Raw genomic sequence first — 22,503 nt, 5'->3', positions numbered from 1 at the left:
CTCAAACCTGTAGTACTACACAATTCCTTAATGAGTAGAACAGCTGTATTCCTGCCACAGAGTGACTTCTACTCAACCTTGCCAGCACAACTTTTGTCTCTGAGTTAGAAGTGTTTCCTTGCCAGCAAATGTCTCCACAGCCTGTTTATAATACGGCCACACATGCAGTTTAGGTTTGTTTATGTACCCTTTGAAAAATGCTGTTCCTGGGGGCGGGGGGCGGGGGGGGGGGGGGGGAGGGAAGGGAGGGAAAAAAAAATTGAAATTAGAGTATTAAAAAATTAAACAGTGCTACAGACTTGCTTCTTGAAATACAGCTTCTGTGCTTTCTCTTCCTATCAGGTTGTCAGGGAGATGCTGCATAAAATTATTTTAGTTGTTGAAGAACTTGGCCCTGAATATTTTAGTTGTTTACTTTACACTGCCAGCAGTGATTTATTCTGGACACAGCAGGAAAACAAATGTATTTGTAGCCTCACTTATTGGGTATTTTAAGGTGCTAAAGACACTTCTTTACGCTTCATTAAATACTGTAATAATGGTAGCTTTTCTTTAAAAACGTAAATTTTTTTAATATTTATTTAAAATATGTCATTGGGAGATCTTGCTCTGCAGACACCAGGAAGTTTCAGAATTTCATTATGTTAAATCAATAATTTGGAAAAACATCTTTTGTCTGCTAGCTCACAGAAATAGACCATGTAGTTATATCATATGTGTTACTTAGACATTTACAAACACTAGATAACATAATATGTGATGACTGTTGGGGCTTTTTTCACCTCCCTTGAGGAATCTGCTTCTCCTGTGCTGCTTTGGTTTATTAAGGTTTTAAGTGGCATAGCATGTATATATGTTCAAGGGAGTAGCTTTTAAAGAGTACATTCGAATCACAAGAATAATGCATGGGAGGCATTATCATCCTATACAAAATCTGTAATTAACCCCAGTCTTTTCTTCATTTTTTAATGCCACTTAAAATGATATATTCTTTCTCTCTGCTGAAGATGGGTCACCTTTAACAACATCTAATCAAACTAAAGTTGAGAAAATGAGAGCTTAGTTCTTTTTTTGTCTTAATTGGGATTACTCTGTCTTTCTTTCCTTCTTGGCTATCTTTACTTTTGCAGGAGTTCACCATTTTGGCTGTAAGTAAAGTTCAGTGTCTGAGCTAAATCACAATGTACCTCCCAGCCCTGATGCACCTTCTGCTAGTCTCAGTCTTTTCACCTTTGTCCAAGAAGAACCCACAGGTCCTTTCAGCTTCTCTTTGTTTTTTTATCACCCACCCTCAGTTCCTTACTGGATGTTTTCTCCTGATATGTTTAGGATGTTTTCTTTGACTGACTCTGGGAAATGGTGGAGGAAACTTTCAATGTGGTTCATCTTTTTTATACTTATTTAATCTGTGACAGTAATACTGTTACTGTGGCACTGGACATTCAGTAATAAGAATGCCATGTCATGTAAGCAAGTATTAAATTTCAAATGCTTCTGTAACTTATACCTACTCCTTCCTCTTTTCCCTTGCTCTTATCCTTGGCCTAATGGATGCAGTTTTGGTAATGTAGCGAGATTTTCTGTTGTGCTTGATCTAACCATGTGGTTGTGAGGTATGAGTAAAACATGGTTCTGTCAAGCACCATGGAACGTCACGCAGCTTTCTACAGCATGGCAAGCTGCTGAGGCTTAAGTCAGGATCACACATTTTTTAAATTAAAGCTGAAAACAGGGCTTTCAATCTTATGTGTTTGAGATGATGTGGAGTATCAGGACTATAAAAAAAAATAAAAATCACAGAGGTTAATGAAGTCCAGTCAACAACACAAATTTGTAACAAGAGAAAGAGAAAAGGTGGCATTCAGGATCTATTTATTCTTGATACAGAGAAAGAAAACAAATTCTAAAAGAATCGGTGGCATTTGTGTGATTAGCTGTAAACAAGACGAGATTGGCTGACAACATATTCAGCAGAAAGTACAGCTGTGAAAAGCTCAAGTTAATGTTATCCTGTTATGTGAAGTTGGTCACAGTTTCTTTTTCCAGCATATCTTAAGCCCCTATATTTAACCCTCTCTTGAAGCCCTTGTGTCTGTTCAGTATCACAAAATTTATCATACATTTCCCAAGTTGCCCACCCGTTATCTGCATTGCAGACATCTTTTCAACCTTCTCACAAGAATCAAATCTTATACTTTATTGACTCAGTATCTGTATTTTGACTTGGCTCTTCCACAGGCACTGAAGATTACAGATCCAAATTAAGTGGAGACTGCTTTGCAGATTTGGCTTGCCCTGAGAAATGTCGCTGTGAAGGGACCACAGTGGACTGCTCCAATCAGAAACTCAACAAAATTCCTGATCACATCCCCCAGTACACAGCAGAGTTGTAAGTTGAATTGATAATAAAGCATTATTTGCTTATGGAAAAACTAACTAAAATTTTCAAATATAAAATCACAACTTTACTTTTTTGAACAACAAAAATTAAATGTAACCTCCATGGTGCACTTCAAAGGACAGGATATTAATAAAAATCATATATGTGTTACTTCAGTACTGTGTAGCCTTAAAAACGTAGGTTAAGTAAATAAGGTAACAATTCTATGTTTCTAGTTCTCCAGTTTGAGCTGTCCACTTGGATTTTTTTGAAAAGTAATGGGGTTTATTTTGTTTTTTAACTATAAGAGCAAATAGGACATCCAGTAGCCAGAGGTCTGTCTTAAAAAGTGCTATCTAGGTGTTTAATGAAACAGAGCTGATTCTTCTTATGCAAAACACACATTATGTGTGTCAGGGAAGAGACCAAAGGAAGATAAAGCAGACAAACAAGACAGAGCTGAGTTAAGGAGATAATAATGTAATGAACAGAGATGAGCAGAGAAGTCACAGGTTATTACTTGCTTAATAAGTGCCATAAGGGAATGATTTGTAGGCATTACAACTGAAGTGGTCTTCAAGGAGGGATTGAAAGATAAAATTAAGACAGCTTTACAAGATTTTCCCATGTGCAAAGCATAGTATGAAAGGGAATGCAGAGATGCTTGAAGGATCAGCAGAAAGGCAGATGAAAGTGGCCACCACTGGCAGAGCAAAAGCAGGAGGAAATAGCTGTTTTTCCTAGGAGATTCATTTTAAAGAAGGCAGAATGTTGTGGGACAAAAGAGAGGGACTTTGATTTTATGTAGTAAAGCAGAGACAGAGATGTGGAGACAGGTGTACTGTGATCAAGTTGTGACCCAGAGGGGTGAGATGAGCAACAGTATGGCACATCTCTTAAAAGACAGTCAGTCTGCATCAAAGCCACAGTACAGCAGTGAAGGTATGAAATAATGAGACCATGGTTAAGGATTTCAAATAGCTGGACAGGAATAGGGATTTGAAACTGAAACATTGTGTAAATAGAGATGTAGATTTTTGCCTGTTTATGAGCTGAGAGAAGGAGCTGATCTTAGTGAAGTTCTAATTAGAAGTGGTAATTCTAGTTGTGCCAAGAATGATGGCAAATTCAGTTGAAAAAGTGGCATATGTGGCAAAAGCTAAGCTCAGCTTTTGGCCATCCTCATGTTGTTGATTCATAAAGTAGTGTCAGAGAAGTAAAAATTGATACACAGTCTTGGGTAAAAAGAGATATTTCAGTGGAGAAATAAATTTTTTGTTATGCTATATTTTGAGGTGAAATTACTTGAAGAATAAAAACTGATGGAATTGGTAACAGGTTAAAGTGGAGGAAGAGATCATAAAGTAATAGTTGTAAGAATCATAGTAACTGAACCAAGAGGTGAGAAATGGAGTTGTTGAAGTGACAAGCATGAATTGTTTTGATTTTTAGCAGGATTCTCTCTGCTCTGAAGAAGTAATAATCTTAATTTAGTATTTTAATTGTTCGGTTTCATATTCATTTATTTACATGTGGAAGTTAAACTATCAAATGTTTTCTTTCTATAATTATGATTCATACATATTAAATTCAGAAGAAACTAAATCATTAAGTCTTGTCGAGGAATGAAGCTGGGTTAATTAGCATTGATAATATACAACTGTGGGCTGGCTTAGGAGTGGTGGGTTGGCTGATGTAGATAAGGTGCAGCTGTGGCTGGTTCTGTTAAGTGGTTGAGAGCCAACGAAGAGGCAGCAGCCGAGGAAGAGAGAGGAGGAAGAAGCAGAAAGAAAAGAGTGAGAGCATGCCCTGCATGAGGAGAGACTAGGAGAAAGAGCAGAGGGACTAGCATGAAGAGTATGTTGGCATGTGATGGTAAAAGACCTTGTTGCAGCCAGCTAGTTTGGAGAGTGCTGTGACAAAGTCTCATCTGCTGTGTATCCTAATTGGATCAACAAAAAAATTGTGTTTGACTATGTGATTCGTGTTTGGTTACAGTGCTTCTTGCAGAAAACATCCAGTATTCCTTGCACATATCAGTGGATTAAAATTCCACCATTTCCCTGAAAGTGTTACAAAAGTTAATCATCTCTCTTCACTTCTGTTAAAATCTTGTACAATGGGATTTTTTACTTTCAGATGGAATCTGCCTCTTTGGTTTCTATCATTGCTTCTTTTATAATTTTGCTGTTAGAGTCCTTTTCTGTCCAGCATTTGTCCAAGTAAGATGGTCTTAAACTGTGACAAAGTCACTATTCAACCTTCTTGATGAGCTGTACAGATTGTTCTTCAAGTCTTTGGATGTAATAAAAAAATGTAATAGCCTTGCAAGTATTCTAAAGGGGATAGAGGAATTACTTCTACATATTTTTTTTTAACTTTCTCGAAAAATCCAATTGCTCTAGCTAAATACACTTTTTCTGGTATTTGCCTCACTGATGCAAAGGTTACAGCCCTTTCTCTTGTTTCCTCCTGTTATTCCTGGTCTTTGATGCACTGCCTTTGTTACTCCTCTTGGGGCTTCCCAGTCTAGCTCTAGTGCCACTCTTGTGATTTCCAGTTCACAACGTTTACTGGCATATCCGAGAGCAGCTAGTTAGCCTTTTTCTTTTACCCACCACGTTTCAGATAAAGGTACTTGTTAGCATCAAATTACATTGATGCTTCTATTGCAGTGATGAGGAAGGCTAGATTATTTTCTGCAGGGTGGTGTCTGGAGCTGAGACACAGCTTGGAAATGATCAAAAGTGAGGAAAAAGGTTATTGATTGTGTAGATTGCAACAGTAATATCACATTAGAAAAAATTCTTCAGAGTGGTTTTGTTTTTTTTAAAAAAACCCTGAAAATAATAATAATACAATTAGAGATAGACACTTAATTGTAAAAGGTGAACAAATTTATAAATAAGCCAAGTGCTGTTCTGTTTCTGTTTTGTCACTTGCTTACAGTCTTCCAGAAAACCAGTGAAAGTCCTAATTTGCCACTGAAGTACTTGAGATAAAGTATGACCCTGTAGATGCACCCCAGAAATAAAATATTTTTTGGGCAGCATTCTAATATATAGGAAAAATCAGGAACTATTTGATAAATCACTTAAAGCCAGAGTGTCCAGGAAGAACGCTAAATAAAACCAATTTCAGTCTTATATGTTCAGTTTTTGTAATGATTACACAATAGCTGTTATAATACCAGATCCTAACAAGATAGTTTTCAAAAGCATGAATATCACTGCAGTACGTAGCCTTCCAGGAGGGTTCAGCTATTGTACCAAAACATGCAAATATCTTACCCATTGTGTTAATAAAGCATGAAAAATCATCAAATAAAACAGAAGCAATATTTACACATCAACATAGAATGTTGCCTTATCTTTTTGTTTTAGGAATGACATTTTATGATTCTATGATTTCAGTACTTTTCTTTGAATAAACCAGGCACAAGTATTTTTAATCGTAGAATCATCATTTAGGTTGGAAAAGACCTTTGAGGTCATCCAGTCCAACCATTAACCCAGGGCTGCCAAGTCCATGACAAAACCATGTCCCTAAGCACCACATCTACACATTCTTTAAACATCTCCAGGGAAGGTGATTCCTCCACCTCCCTGGGCAGCCGGTTGAATGCTTGACCACCACCCTTCCTGATAGCCAGTCTAAACCTCCCCTGGTGTAGCTTGAGGCTGTTTCTTGTTCTGTCGCTTGTTATCTGGGAGAAGAGACTGACCACCACCTGCCTGCAACCTGCTTCCAGGTAGTTGTAGTGAGAGATTGATCTAGTGATTGACAGTTAATAACTGTCATTATTGTCTTTATCAGTAAAAAGCACTGGGCTAAAAAACCATTATTGTTAAGATCCAGAAGGAAGATGCCACCACATCTGTAAATTTTCCAGTCATCTGTAATAATTTTCATTCCATTGTGTGTGGCATCACTTACTTATGATAATAGAATGAAAACTTCTTGCACAATTAACAATTCTAGGTCTAAAGCCAGCAATCTCCAGCCATAGAAATGCCATGTGATCCATGTGGTCATTCCTCTGACCACAAACCCATAATTTGTAACTCTTGATGTCCCTTTATTTGTGGATGTGCCCTTATGATGATGCATGATTTGTGATACCACCATATACACAAAATTAGATAGAAGATGTGATTGGTGCTACAGTTTTAACAAAATACAGTACAGTGATTAACCCATGCTTCTTTTCCATCAGAAAGAAGTATGGAGAAACTTCTCAAACATTGAAAATGGAAACACATGGAAAATTCTTACAATTGTTCTGTAATATTAATAGTAGACTAGGACTATTTTAAATAAAATAAAAATTCATATGCTACATATGACATTAGGTAGGACTAATAAGCATCAGAAATACAAAATTGAGGAATAACCAGCAAGTAGTTCAAGATAAAAGGCTACAGTGGTGTTATCATACATTTTAAATATGTAGGAGTTCCAGTGGGCACTGCTACAAAGTTAACTCTAGGCTGTATGTACAGGAGTGTAGTATATAAGCTATATGAAATAACTGTTTTACTGTATGTAACTAGTAAAATATCAGCTGGAATACTGTGTCAAGGACTTTACTTTTCAAGATGGATACGGATCACTTGAAAAAAATTAAGAAACAAAAGAATCATCTAGAAAAGAAGATTCAAAGGAAAAACTGAAAAGATTGAATGCATTTGTGTGACAGAAACTTGAAAGAGAGACAAAGTAAATTATTTTTAATATGTACAAGGTTCTGGCAAAGAGGAAAGGATCAAATTGTTTGCCTTTTTCTATGGGGTTAGAAATGTTTGCAGTAAAGCACAGCAAGGAAGTATTATTGGAATCAATAAATGTTTTCATAAACAAGTCATTCTACTAGATGATACAGCACTTGAAAAGTATTTCAAAATGTCAGCATTTATAGAACACTTGGTGCTTCTGTTGTTGATGGACAGGGAAAAAAGGCTGTTTGCAATTAAAAGTACCTTTGTTAATTGACACTGTGCAAAAATTCATTTTATATGGTCCCGCTAAAAATCATACTAAGTCATTGAGCTGTTTTTCCAAAGTAGTAACATCTTTTGAAATTCATGTTGCTTTTATTTCAGTGTGATATACAAATGTTCCTTGTATATCCAAAGAAATCCTCCTCTTTTCTCTTAGTTTGGTTCTGTGCTGAATCTGTCATACAGCCATACCTTCAAATTTACAACCTTAATTTCCCTTCTGGCTACTTGTCTTGCAATAAGGCAATCCTGAAAAGCATTCTGAGTTAGAATTACGGTGAATTTCATTTCACAGTGATCTTGTCAGTCATCTCTTTTCCTTCCTATTGAAAATCTCTAAATAAAAGCAGGACAGACTCCCTTCCCTAGTAAGATGACTCCATAAAAACATACAAAGAATCTAAGAATTGTAATTTATGTTTTCTTTTCAAGAAAGGAAATAGGGAATACTGGGTCAGTGCAGACATTTTTTGAAATACAGATGGTCCCCTAACCTAGCAGTTGCTAGAGATATACTGTCCTGTAACAGCCTTGATACCTGGGCAGGAAAGATCACTATCCAGCTAGTATTTGTTGCTTATTGTGTATCTTCTTATAGTGTTAAAAATCAGCATTTAATGCTTCCTTACCTAATATATTTGTGTTGTTGTGGTCTGAAGATAAACTATGATCAGAGAAGTGTTTTTAAATTCTTGGGAAGACCTATGCAGTGTTTTTTAGTCTCTATTAAAAAGAAGCATTGAGCATAAAGTAATTATTTCATTCCTGTAAATAGTGTTCTGTGAGCATCTCCAGATGTCTGGCAGACCCCACCTGATATCCTTTAAAGAACAGTGAACTAATCTTCAGTGGTTTATACATACTACTTAAAGATTTTTATTTATAAGTTGCCATGGAATCCTTCTTTAGTTACATTTTTGTTTTTCTTCTCTTAAAAGAAAAATTAAAAACATCTTCTTATATTCCTCTGCAACTTGAGTTAGATGATATTTTTTGATCTGGTTTTGATTTTGTATGTTCTATGTATGCCTAAGTTTAACTAATGAGAATGTTCACTCCCAGATATTATCAGAATTAGAAATGTCAGTAGATATATGGAATTGTTCTTCAATTACCAGTTAAGCACCAGCAATTCAGTTAAATCAGTGTGAAAAGTTGACTTAGTGTGCAACATTCTGTACCAGTGCCTGAGTATGGTTTTCTGAAATTGATGTCATTTCTTGTAGGCGATTAAATAACAATGAATTTTCAGTCCTGGAAGCTACTGGAATCTTTAAGAAACTTCCTCAGCTGCGTAAAATGTAAGTGCAACTTCCGTGACCTTGTCTATTCAGATAGCGTGTTAGGTCCTTGCTGTGTTTCTCCACCTTTTTTAGTTCTTACCTATAAAAGATTCAGTATATTCTAATGAAAATCAAGAATGGGTTTAAATTAATCACTGAGGTAGGTCAGAGTTGGCAGCTCTTCTCTGTGGGACTAGGCATGTCAGCAACAACTTCTCATGGTATTATAGCTCAGGCACCTTCACTGCAGTGTCCAGCCAGCTGGCCTGTTATTCAGCCACAGCAGGGAGCTCACAGTGTAAGCTGCTCAAAAAAAGGTTCCAGTAATCTTTTTTAACTTCCTGTACTACTCCCTAACGAAGCAATTTTACCTTTTTCAGCACATTCAAGACATGGCTTTGATTCTGTGCTTCATTAAATTGTCATTAGATGAGGGAAATACCAAGATTAAATGACTGAGAAAAAAATGGTTTGATAGCTCATCCATGTAAGTCCATGTTCACCGTTCGTGTTCTAACAGGAGTTTATAATTCTTACCAGTTGCAGTTGTTACTAAAAATAAATCTGTGAAAAGCTTTTCTTTTGCCTATATAAAAGGCATTTTTAAGGGTAGATCATTTAGACTTAGTGACTCAGTCTTTTCAGGATACATCCAAACATAAATAGTAAGTGAAGAAAAATACAAGTAAAAATAGGTAAGATTAGTGAAAATGACACACTGCTTTGTAGTCACCAAGTTAGTATCATTTGTAAAATATCAGTCTATGTTACTAGTGACCAAAATCTCAAGGGGAGTATTAGTATTACTTAAACTATTGTTAGCCTTATCTGGATCTTTAATGGCAGCTGTCAAGATCACAATTACTTAAATAGTCATTGCCATTATTTTTTTTTAGTTAATAGATAAAGATTTTTTTTAAAAAACCAAAACATAACACACAAAAAACCACCAAAAATTAACTGCTTTTGACCTATCCACTTGACTACACCTTGACACTTCAAATTGGGCTGAGATACTTAATGAAAGAATGTAGAAGTGTCTGGCACAGCAGTGCTGTGCTGCTCTATGGTAGATACCCAGTTTTCTGCATTCCTCAAGTATCCCACATTAGCACGTTTTACAGCTACAAAGCACCTCTGAAATAAATAGGATACTTGATGTTCCATACTTACACGTGTGCACACACATACAGCAGCTCTTCATATTTAGGGAAAAATGGGTAAAAGGGAATATAATGTCAGTAATTATATATTTTCAGGCTATAAAGGTAACTTAATAAACATTCCATGTCATCTAAGTTTAGTTTGCCACTTTTTAGTTGAGGGAGTGTTCAGGATGAAAGAAAGAAAAGGAAGTATATTAATCAGTCTCAGTGTAGCTGTCTGCTAGAATTCCCAAGAGCTTTGAAATCTGGATAATTGAGGAGGGACAAAATTGAGAAAATGTTAATGAGAAGTTAATGCTTTTAATAATACAGCTCTATAACTTCCTAATATAGTTATCAATTGTTACAACATTCTTCAGTTCAGAGAATAATACAGTGACTGGTTAAGCGTGACTGGAAAGCAGTGAGGTAGTGATGTTACAGAGAAACCAATGCGAATTAATTCTGTATTTCTGTGGAGCTCATGTTTCTTTCTGGAGGTTCAAATAGGTGCAAAGGACTTTCTGCAAAGACAACACTGAAAAATTGAGGCCTAAATATTTAATTGATTTGATGGTTCATCAGTAATAAAGCATGTGTATGCACTACATCATTGATTAGCTATGCAACATTAATTTTCAAAATATCCCTGAGAAGCAGGTGAAGCAGTATGCATGTTACGCCAGGAACAGATAAGATTTTAGGAAACTAAGGGCTTCACATGGATAAGCCAGCTGAGATGAGAGATAATGAGTTTCTTGCTTCTAGTCTTCTGCAGCACCTTACAGCAGACTGAGCAGCTCCACTGTGAAACTAAGTGACAGTTATGATTGTGGATGTTGTCTACCTAGATTTTAGTAAAGCCTTTAACACCGTTTCCCACGGTATTTCCTACAGAAACTGGCTACCCATGGCCTAGATAGGTGTATGCTTTACTGGATAAAGAACTGGCTGGATGGCCAAGCCCAAAGAGTGGTGGTTAATGGAGTTACAACCAGTTGGTGGGCCGGTCACAAGTGGTGTTCCCCAGGGCTCAGTACTGGGACCAGTTCTGTTTAATATCTTTATCAGCAATCTGGGATTGAGTACACCCTCAGTAAGTTTGCAGATGACACTAAGTACAGGGAGAGTGTTGATCTGCTTGAGGGTAGGCTGGCTCTGCAGAGGGATCTGGACAGGGTGGATTGATGTGCCAAGGCCAATTGTATGAGGTTCGACAAGAAGTGCCAGGTTCTGCACTTGGGTCACAAGAGCCCCACGCAGCGCTACAGACTGGGGGCAGAGTGACTGGAAAGCTGCCTGGTGGGAAAGAACCTGAGAGTGTTGCTGGACGTGAGCCAGCAGTGTGCTTGGGTGGCCAAGAAGACCAACAGCATCCTGGCTTGTATCCAAAACAGTGTGGCCAGCAGGACATGGGAAGTGATCGTCCCCCTGTACTCGGCACCGGTGAGACCGCTCCTCGAGTACTTTGTTCAGTTTCGGGCCCCTCACTTCAAGAGGGATGTAGAGGTGCTGGAGCATGTGCAGAGAAGGGCAATGGGGCTGGCAAAGGGTCTGAAGCACAAGTCTTATGAGGAGCAGCTGAGGGAACTGGGGTTGGTTAGCCTGGAGAAAAGGAGGCTCCCCTGAGATCTTACTGCTTTCTGCAACTACCTGAAAGTTGTTGCAGGCAGGTGGGGGTAGATCTCTTCTCTGAAGTAACAAGCAATAGGACAAGAGGAAACGGCCAGGGGAGGTTTAGATTGGATATTAGAAAAAAATTCTTCACCCGAAGGGTTATCAAGCACTGAAACAGACTGTCCAGGGAAGTAGTGAAGTCGCCATCGCTGGAGATATTTATAAGATGGCTAGTTGTGGTGCTTAGGGACATGGTTTAGTGGTGGACTTGGCACTACTAGGTTAATGGTTGGACTGGATGATCTTAAAGGTCCTTTCCAACCTAAATGATTCTATGATTCTGTGATTGTATCCTTCATCACAGGCGAGGTGTACATTAAATTACAGCTAGTCTAGAGATGAGTGATCAGCACTCAAGATTAAGCCACAACTCCTTGGTTTCTGTATCTTAGATAAAGGCAACTGTTCATTCTGGCAAGTGTATGAATTTTTATTCTAACAAAGAGTATCTTTCTTGATTTGAACCATTAAAATGCTTTTCTAGAAGTTACATTAAATAATGTTTGATTTTCTTCTCAACACAATTAATTCCATCAAATAAAATGGTTTTAGCTTCACTTCATTTTGTCTCAGTGCATTTTTAAGAGCTTTTGAAAAATCACTAGTGTATTATTACACTGGTTAGTGTGTAGGTTTGTATTTCTGTAATATATATATTTTTATGAAACAAACAAAACAAGGCAAGAATACCATGAAAAATCTTTTAAGAAAATGTGTGTTGTGTATATATGCTTTTGTATACGTCGTACAGATACTACACATTTGGGATGTAATTTCTGCGTTCCAACTAAAATCCATAAACACTACATATTTTGGCAGTATTTTAGGTCATTTCCCCACATTTTGATCTGCTTTGCATGCAAATTGCAGATAAATACACTATGTTACTTGTAAACCTTTCTTTTTAAGTAGTGTCATAAATGATTAACATTTCATGTACTGTTTACATTCACACGTTTCATTTACATATGCTGCTGTTTATACTTTTTTCTTATATTTGTGTCTACCAAGATGAAATAAAGACATTGGAGTGGTTAGTTGTGCTGGTACTCATACAGTATCATTTTTTATTAATTCATCTAATAATACTACAAGGACTGGAGACATGAAAAAAAATGTAGTCACTGACAATATTCAAAATTATGAAAAGTTGTTCTTTTGTGGCAGCCAGCATGGACTGGGAAATTGCCGTTATTTTAAAATATCTCCAAAGATTGCTTTAAAAATCCTTAGTTCTTTGCAAGGCATTAAATTTTGCTTTTATTGGTTTGAAGTTGAATAACATACTTGTTGCTTTTACACAATAACTCAGTATCTTGAAATCTATGCAGTCTACAGCATTTAACAGATAATTTGGGTATTTAAAAATGTAAACATGGTTTTCTCTGTTTCTGTTACTGTGTAATAGAAACCTGAGCAATAACAAGATTACAGATATTGAAGAAGGAGCATTTGATGGAGCCTCTGGTGTGAATGAACTATTGCTCACTAGCAACCGCTTGGAAAGTGTTCGACACAAAATGTTCAAAGGACTAGAGAGTCTTAAAACACTGTAAGTATAATTGTTTTGGTATTTTTATTCTTTATTTCTGGCAGGTATTTTTAAACGTAACATTGTGTCTGTCCTAAAATATTTTTTTTTGGGGAAGATTAGGTATGGATTATTCAAGTATATCTTAGGTTTTGTTCCTATTTTACAAAAAGTGATAACACATTTTATGAATTCATTAATTATTAATTACGGATATAATGTAGCTGAATTTTTTTCGTTGTGGTTACTTGACTACAGAAATTACGAATCCTCTAAAATGATGAAGCGGTTGAGAATAGGTAAACATCCAAGTACAGAAACAGAAATGGGAATAATAGTCTGTTTCAAAGTAACTGAATTGTGCACAGAAATTACACTTTTTACATAATGGAGTCTGATTCAGTTCAGGTCAACCATTGCTGGGAATTTTGCTAGAGGAAAAGGGATTCTGGTGGATATTGAGATGTAGGAAATTATTCTCTCCTAAGTATTTTAATGTTATTTCAACAGTAAAGGGAGGAGTAAAAGCACTATAGCTTGAACTCATTTAATTCTTTCCATGAAGGCATTTTAGCTCTTTCCACTCAAAAAAAGATGTTTATACAATCTGCAGCTTTTTAGCCTTCTTCAGGGAACCTGTCTTTCTGATCAGCAAAGCCCAGCAAAGATTAAATGGTCTTTGGGGTCTCAGCTGTCCATAGATATTAAGTATTTTTAATGAACCAGGCCTATAATTTCTAACTTTGTATTTAAAGCTGCTAAAATTTTTAGAAGCAGCTATTCTTAGACAAGAGCTAGGGGAAAAATATTAATTTATTGATTGACAGATAGGAGAACAGCAAACTTCAAAGCTTGTAAGCTTTACAGAAATATGAGATTTTAGAATAGGTGCTTCATGCTTAGTATTCTGAAATTTTTACTAAACCTAAGAGGCATGCTGATGAGGAGTCAGGATAGCCCGATTTCATTTAACTGAAATGCTTGAGAATGTAGTAGAAGTGGTTTCTAGAATTTATCTTAAGAAAATTCAGGTCAGAGGGACCTCAGGAGGAGGAGGAGGTCAGCTGGTACAACCTTCTGCTCCATGTAAATAGCAGTTCTGAGGTCATTAGGCTTGGAAACATGAGGAGGGGCTGCACTGTGTCTCCGATTTGAGGAATTTCAATCAATTTATTTGTCAATTAAAAGACTCATAATCACTGATTCTAGTATTGAAAGAAAAAAAAAACAATGCACAAATACTTAAAGTAAACACCCCTTGCCTCTGTGAACCCTACCCTACCCATCCTTCTGTTTTCCAGTCTCCTCCACACACATCGCGCTCAGTCCCCTCAGTGAGGGGACAGGCGGCACAGGATCACTGCACGTGGTCCCTCCACCAGATGCAGTCCCTTTGGAGTCATACCTCTGGGCCCTTGCTTGGGTTGCCACTTCAGCTCCAACCCCTGCTTGGGCTAAGCTAAGAAATTCTGATCCTTCCTTTCTCAGGATGCTGAGGAGCAACCGTGTGAGCTGTGTGGGAAACGACAGCTTCACAGGCCTGAGCTCAGTCCGCCTGCTCTCACTGTATGACAACCAGATCACCACCGTGGCACCTGGCTCCTTCGATACACTGCATTCCCTCTCTACATTGTAAGTCACGTTCATGTTTTACCATAACTAAATTTAAACATCTAATCTCCAAATTTAGACCTGATGACATTTCTGTTGATGGTTTAATATATAGTTTCACAACATGAGGTAAAGATAAGGGAAAAAAGAGTTTGTAGGCAGATTTTTGAGAAAGTTTATTTTTGGACTCTTGGACACATGAAGACTATGTTTTCATGGTGCCCTTTGATTCAGCATTGGACTGCCTTCCAGAAGTGCCTGAGAAGGCAGGAAAAAAGTCCTGCTCATGTCCGTGTCGCCCCCAGCCCTGCCCCAGCCCAGAAGCCCACTGATCACAACTGGCTGAATCACCGTGTTTTCTGTCTTTCTGCCCTGTGCTGGCCAATTATTATCTTAAATTTCCTCGGCCTACTTAGGATCTTAATTCACACATGTTTTATAATGAAGCTTTAGTCTCATTTCCTATCAAAAGCATCCTTTTTTTTTATTTAGAACAGTAGAACCATAGAATCATTTACGTTGGAAAAGACCTTTGATATCATCAAGTCCAACTGTTAACCCAGGACTGCCAATTCCACCACTAAACCGTGTCCTTAAGGACTGTTGATAAATGATGGAATTACATATTTAAATATGTAATTTAAGGGAAGGGAAAACGGTGAGCAAAGCAGCCACTCAGTTTAATGAAGAAATGTTTTTTGTGGGTAGCATCATTCAAGAAAGTACTTAATCCACTTTTTATATCAAAAGTGACACTTAGCACCAAGTGACTAATTTGTGCATATTAAGGATGACATGTTTATAAATAATGGAATTGTCGATAGGTTTGTGCTGAAGTAAGGAGATGCCAAAAGTACTGAGACTTCTGGAAGTAAATTCATTTTTATAACTGGCATGTAATCAACTTAGCTGTCACTTCAGGTAGGAAACTTATTCTCTGGAGCAAATAAAAGATGGAAATCTTGAGATGAAAAATTAATGGAATAGCTGTTGTCAGGTTAAAGCTAATAATGTAAAGTAATCTGCCATCATCTCTATATGAAATTATTGTGTTATCAGTACAGAGTGGCTTGACAACAAGTTAGGTCTTTGACAGTTTTAAATTATTTCTAAACGAGTTTTATCAAGATTCACCACATAGAGCTTAAATTATAGCTTTCACCTATGGTTTGTACATAGTATTGTTTGAAGAAACGTATTTAAGCTTAGCTTTGGAAAATAGAAATTGAATACATAGGATGAAAAAATGGTGTCATCCGAAGTCAACTTTCCCGTGCTTTTCAGAAACCTCTTGGCCAATCCCTTCAACTGCAACTGCCATCTTGCATGGCTTGGAGACTGGCTAAGGAAGAAACGCATTGTGACAGGGAACCCTCGCTGCCAAAAACCCTACTTCCTCAAAGAGATTCCCATCCAGGATGTGGCAATTCAGGATTTTACATGTGATGATGGTAAGAAAATTAATATTTGACCTTTTTACATTTTCAGCTTTTATATGTATGGCTGCATGATTCCCACAGATCCCAAAGTTTTATGCCTTAAATAACTTCATCTGTGATTCATACTCAGTTTTGCCATCACTTTAAAAATCTTCCACCCATTTCTGGGTGATCAGCAAGCACATGACTATTGTATATATGCTTTCAAAAGTTTTTCTTGCCTATGTTCAGGACTGTAAATCAGAATTTAGAGATAATATATAAATAAAATAAATTGATCAAATGTAATTCAGATGAGAATATTTGCAAATGCTGGTGCTTGAATCAAGCACTCTTTCAGGTTACTTGAGCAAATAACATGCCATTTTTCTTAGTTTGTGACTTATTTGATGCTTGATATATATTTTAAAAAAGCTGCTATCTTGAATCTCTCTTACACATGCTTCCATTTATTGCATTATTAGTTTGTCAATTTTCAAGGCTGTAACTTTTCCACAAAGAGACTGTTTTTTTAAAATAATTTATTAATTTGGAGAATCCACATATATTTTGCTTCATCTTTCATTTTAAGTTTTGCTCTTTCTTTAATGATCTCCCCCCAGCCCTACCCCCCCGTATAATAGTAATTTTATCTAGTAAAACAGCATTGTACTAAATGAACTTGAAATGTAAGTTCGATGTAAGAGTGATGGTTTACAGAGATGACTTAGTGTTTTCCCTACCTAGAGATATCATAATGTAGAAATATCATGTGTGCTTATAGGAATTCTAGGTGGGATATTATTGCAAATACTGAAGTGACATTTGTATAGTAACCTTAACATCTGTTTATTTTTATTAATCAGGAAATGATGACAATAGCTGCTCTCCACTGTCCCGCTGTCCTGCAGAATGTACTTGTCTAGACACAGTAGTTCGCTGCAGCAACAAAGGCCTAAAAGCTTTGCCTAAAGGCATCCCAAAAGATGTAACTGAACTGTAAGTGGCACATTTTTTCCATTCTATGAAAATAAGCGTCAGACTTATATTGTCAGGTTCAAGAATGAGAGGAGAAGAAAATGAAGAATTGGATTCAGTAGATCAGTTGAAATTTATTGATATACTACTTTATAAAGACTTGCACAGTACCTTGATAAATTTGAGGTTAAGTTTGAGCTAGCAATGCTCTGTAAGCCCCAAAACACTCTAAGAGAACTATCTGTTACTGAAAAGCTTTAAAACTAGATGTATATAAAACTGTAATCACACTCAGAATTTATAACCCCAACACTAAACTGTCATGTAACTGAACGTGGATATCATGTAACAATGGGTTAAATTACAGGCAACGGTGAATATGATTAATCTATGATCACTGTTTAGGAAGGAATGAAGAAGTTCAGTTTCGTGAAAAAGCAAAAATAAAACAATCTATTAATGTGTTTACATATTTTCATAGTGAACATGGATTTGTGATATTTCAAAAAGACTGCTTTTAATAGAAAGTCTTTTCATATAGACAGTCTTATGCAATGTGGAATAGTTTATTAATCTCTTGACACATTTTTATATGAGAAAAAGTGATAAGATTGCATTTTATGAAAAGATATATATTTTAATATGCAGATGGACAGTAACATTGATATAAAAAAGAGCTTGCTAATTCACGCATTGTTTGAAGATAACAACTGAATAAGCTACTCGGGACTAGATGAGGCAATTTTTGTGCATTATGAAGGGGAAAAAATAAACGTAAACATTTGATCAGATAGGTCACAAGATTGAAAGAAATAAATAGAAATTATTGACAAGAAAAGGAGTTTCTGTTCTATATGACAAATATTTAATACTATATATAAAATGCCTCATAATGAGTGATTAATGTAATGCTTTTTCAGAAGACATCATAACTGTGTTCTTAAGTCACTAAAACAGTTTTATTGTTTTAACATTTGGTATTATATAGAAGATTCTGAAATGCCCACCACTAGTTTGGTGCTTAGTAGCATCCAAAAGGCTTTAGTCATTAATGAAGAGAAATTACTAAGATCTCAAATTAGCACACAGCTATATAAACCTATAACTTACTTCATTAGGTTTTGGTGTTGGTTTTTTTTCTCAAATAAAAGATAACTTAATTAAATATAGTCTGGCCTAATAAATACAATTTGACAGTGTAAGGGCATCGATGCAATGTAAAATTAAGCAGCTAAAGAAAGAGACTTTTGGAATTGTAAGTGGAACCCTGACTGTGACTGGAAACTCATTTGTGTACAATTCTGTATGCTTTAATTAGTGTCTAGCATGCAATTTAGCATATTTTTCAAAAGCATAATAGAGGTGGTTCCTGTTAGCAGTTGCATGCTGATTGATTCTTCTTGTTCATTAGCATGCATAAGCCTTCCAAGATGTACTCTTCACGTGTTTTATAAAATATCTTAATAGTTGCTTCATTTGAACAAGGAGGAATTTTTATCAGCCACGTGGATACTTGTACTTCAGTTCTAATGAAGCTAAAGCAATATATCCTAATTTATCTGTCAAAAAAAATTTTTCTCAGAATAAGGTTACTTAGTTCTTCAAAAAGTTTAAATGTTGTTGGTTTTTTTTTTAATAATTAAGCATATGAGCCCATGCTCCATTCACCACCATTTATGTAATGCCATTAACATAGTGTAAGCATAAAACTTATTGAGACATATATTTTGCGTTTGGCAAGCAGCCCTAAGGATGGCATAGTCCAAGGGGCGGGGGGGGGGCGGCGGGGAGGGGGGGGGCGGTTGGGCCGGGGAGAGAGAGAATGAAAAAGCTTTTTCATTAGATAGTTATTTCACTAAGTTTAACTGTGTTTCATCCCATCCGTTTAGCCAAGACAAAAGTTTCCAAAGATGCTGCAGCATAGTTAAAGACATTAAGCTCAAAACTGGTCTGAGAATGTGTCTGCCAGAGTCTACTTTTTAACTCAAGTGTGTTCCAGCTATTTGGATGGCTAAAATATCTTTGTATAGGGATAATGAGGCTGTAGTTTTTACTTGGGTTCCAGGACACACAAGACCACCATACTACCATCAGCGAGTCACTTGCCCCACTTGAGAAACTAAAAACCTTTAATCTTCCTGCTACTGTCTACTACTGTCTACTCCATTTTGGAGAATTGGGTAAATTCAGCACTTTTTATAATCTCTAAACTACTTGCCCTGGTTACATGAAGAGCACCTCCACTTGCACTTTGTAATGACTGGCTGCACACTGGAAGCTTTTTAGGCAAGGCTTGTTACCTTCCTTTGCCCGTAACTCAGGTGCTGATACAGTTTGATGGCTCTGTACCTGTTAACTCCAAGGATGAACAAGTCTGTTATTGAGAATTATGAGCATGGAAAAAGAGCAAGCAATATAATACAGGAGCTGTAAACCTACAAAGAGGAAAAAAATGATGTAACTTTTCTAGCGAAGGGTAATTGATTACTGTCTTTAGGCCCTAACATACTCCAAAGGAACAGTCTTGCAGTATGTCATGCCTGATATATCATGAAATATACAGGGAGAAATTAGGGAAGGTGACCTGAACTGCAGGCATGACAAATGAATTTGCTGTTAGAGCTGGGACCAGCCCTTGCTGTTTCTACTGTAAAGGGCTGCCTCTGCAATGCCAGGATCTGTTTCTATTTACAACAGCTCAAAGCCCATGCTTAATGTGAAGAAGTCAGATTTACTTTTCACCTGTAGATGTGTGTGAAATGGAGATAAAAGAGACCTCATTTTGCAGAGTCTTACATAGTACTTTTTATTATTTTTAAAAAGTGTTGGTTGTTATTACTGTTACTTTATAATATTCATAATATTGGATACAATAGCATGTGGATTTCAGGGTACAGGTCGTCGGTTGTGTCTCTAAAAACCAAGATTTGTAAGCAAGATTTCTTATAAAAAGGAAGTAGTATGTATTAATTTGTTGTTAACTTTATGTTGGATTCTAAAATTAGTGGATGAAGATGCTACTATTTTAATGAAAAAAATAATGCTCTATGTTTTATTTTTTTTGTTTTAGTTATTTGGATGGAAATCAATTTACTCTTGTTCCTAAAGAGCTTTCCAACTACAAGCATTTAACACTCATGTAAGTAGTTTTAGAGAAACATTCTTTACTGGAATGAATAATAATAATAATTAAATAAATAAATAAAACCAAAAAACAAAAATACTCTGTTATACCTTGTTTTCGTTATAAGAAAAAAAAAACCAAACATAAAATGTATCGTATCTTTTAGCAAATATAATACCCAACCACATTTTATAATGTCGGATATTTTATTCTACTTACCACATCCTATGTATAATATACTTGGTCATGTTTTATAAACAGGGGTATTTCATTCCAGTGATTACCTCACAAAGTAAATATGCAGAAAATACAGTTAACTTGAAGAAATCTGTAAGATCTTAAAAAGTTAGAGAAATTAGGGTAAGGTATTAAGAGTAATACAGCATTTTGTTATGCAGTTCCATAAAGGCTTTTATGCCAAAAAGAATTATTTCACTGACAAAGGAAACATTCTGTGATACACTTCACTCCATGGTGTGCCTCACATAAGAATAGCACATACAGCTGTTGTGACACTTGAACACCCTTCTCCTTCTCCCACAATATATGGTTTAATGACTCAAAAAGAGAGCTTGTCTAGAACACCTTATTCCCAACTCTGTTGCTGACTCACTCTGTTATTTGAGGCAAATCACTAGCTGCTCTAAAATTTATTGCCCCTACTTCATGAATTATTTAAATAAGATTTCTGTACCTTGTAAGAGTACAGGGAGAGAAACAGGAAAACCGTTGATGTAAGTGGCTGTAATTCCTTGGCCTTTGTTAGGACTATAAAAATTCATACCAGCTGAAGTTGAACTGCCTAACATTCTGAAAGCAGTTTGTGGTTTCATTATAATCAGAATAAAAAGTGGAGGGGAGTAACAAAATCCCTTAAATTTCTTTTTGACTGGGTTTAGAGCTTTGCTGCAAAAATTGAAAACGGTTTGCATTCAAAAACAAGAACTTGATTTCCTCTACCTCATGCTAGACAAAAGTGGTCATGGTCACAAATTTAGAAAAACCATGTTTCCAGAAGTTTTTGTATCTTGCAAATAACAGGGGAAAAACCCTTGCAATATTCTCAAATGTATACATCTAAACTTTGGAATGACAGTACAAGAAGCAAGTGTATAGAATGCATTGTGTGCAGTAACGGTATCAGTGGACACTGGATATATGTCTAGAGCTGGGGTTAATTAGAGGCATAGTGACAAGGCTTCCATCACAGAGATGAGGTACTCATGGTCTATTTTTGACAAACACAGCCAGAAATCGTGTAACTTTACCTCCTACTCAGAAAACACACACAAACAATTTAGCAGACAAATGTAATAAAATAAATTATAGATAAATAGTAAATACAATGCAAATAAGATTAATTTTAACAGTCTCAATTTATCAGACCTGTGGAGCACATTATTGTAATCTCCTCTGAATGTATCCTTATACTGCTGTTATGAATTGAAAATGTTCCTCAGATGTGTTCGGAAAACCAAAACACTAAACATAGTTCTTCTGTGGCCAAACAAGGAATTACATACAAGTCTCCCAAGTTCCAGATTAACAAGGGAAAACGTTTATTTATAACTTTTTATTTCTTTTTTTAATATATTGCTCTGTTATACTTGCCTAATATGTTTATTATTATGAGTTAGTTTTCTTACATGCTTTCATGAAATTTCAAGTGGAGAAATATGTATATTGTACAGCTGTTCAACAGTACTTTTAGTTAAAATATCAAGGTCCCCTCAGAAATACTCTATTTCACCATAAAATATGGTGAGAAATAGTGAAACAGTCAACATAAAATGAAAACTACAGCAAAATGTGAGACTAAAGAGCAAGCACTGTTCACATTTAATATAGCTTCTTCAAAGCTTCTTTGAAGCTACCAGCATACCACTCCAGCTTCCATCATACTTGCATTTAAGATTTTATTCATTAGAATATTGAACACCAAGAAAGATGTTAAGGCTTTCTCTGTAAATCTTAGATAGTATTCTTTATAATAATAGCTCTGGGCTTTGATGTTTTCAGCATGAGTGTTAAGTAGAGTATTAGATGATATTTATTTAGGTGTTATTAGGGAAATGACTAGAATGATTTCCACTTTAAAACATCACTTTCATTTCTGTACTTGGGTTCATGTAGGATTGCATTATTAACTCAGTAGCATGATGGGCATTGCTGTTGTATAAGACTGCATTGTGCTGCTTTTTTATCTGTGTTGAAATGAAAATGCTTTTCATTGATCAAGCTAAACACTTGCTGGGCTTCTATATGGCATGTGGAAATAAAAATATGTGCTGCTTTAAATTTTGATACCAATGATGATACTACTCCTACTAATAAAAATAATGTGTCTGTCAGTTTG

The 22,503-nt window shown here is 36.1% G+C and overlaps 1 protein-coding gene across 17 annotated transcripts in view; it reads left to right on the top strand.

Annotated features, from left to right (window-relative positions):
* SLIT2 (slit guidance ligand 2) overlaps positions 1–22,503 on the top strand; it is a 266,644-nt gene that overhangs the window by 195,550 nt on the left and 48,591 nt on the right. For 10 of the 17 annotated variants that reach the window (XR_008746100.1, XM_055797551.1, XM_055797549.1 and 7 more), the window contains 8 exons: positions 1,131–1,148; positions 2,239–2,389; positions 8,607–8,681; positions 12,894–13,037; positions 14,505–14,648; positions 15,912–16,078; positions 16,912–17,044; positions 20,094–20,162. Coding sequence is in view for 16 of the 17 variants with exons in the window: in XM_055797551.1 (XP_055653526.1) it covers positions 1,131–1,148; positions 2,239–2,389; positions 8,607–8,681; positions 12,894–13,037; positions 14,505–14,648; positions 15,912–16,078; positions 16,912–17,044; positions 20,094–20,162 (901 nt within the window). In the remaining variant the exon portion in view is untranslated. The remainder of the gene's footprint in view (positions 1–1,130; positions 1,149–2,238; positions 2,390–8,606; positions 8,682–12,893; positions 13,038–14,504; positions 14,649–15,911; positions 16,079–16,911; positions 17,045–20,093; positions 20,163–22,503) is intronic. The other 7 variants (XM_055797553.1, XM_055797550.1, XM_055797552.1 and 4 more) reach the window with 1 other exon arrangement.

The sequence above is a fragment of the Falco peregrinus genome, chromosome 2 (assembly GCF_023634155.1).
Source record: "Falco peregrinus isolate bFalPer1 chromosome 2, bFalPer1.pri, whole genome shotgun sequence".
NCBI lineage: Eukaryota > Metazoa > Chordata > Aves > Falconiformes > Falconidae > Falco > Falco peregrinus.
The sequence above is the reverse complement of the archived record's forward strand: the minus strand, read 5'-3'. Positions and strand labels throughout refer to the sequence as shown.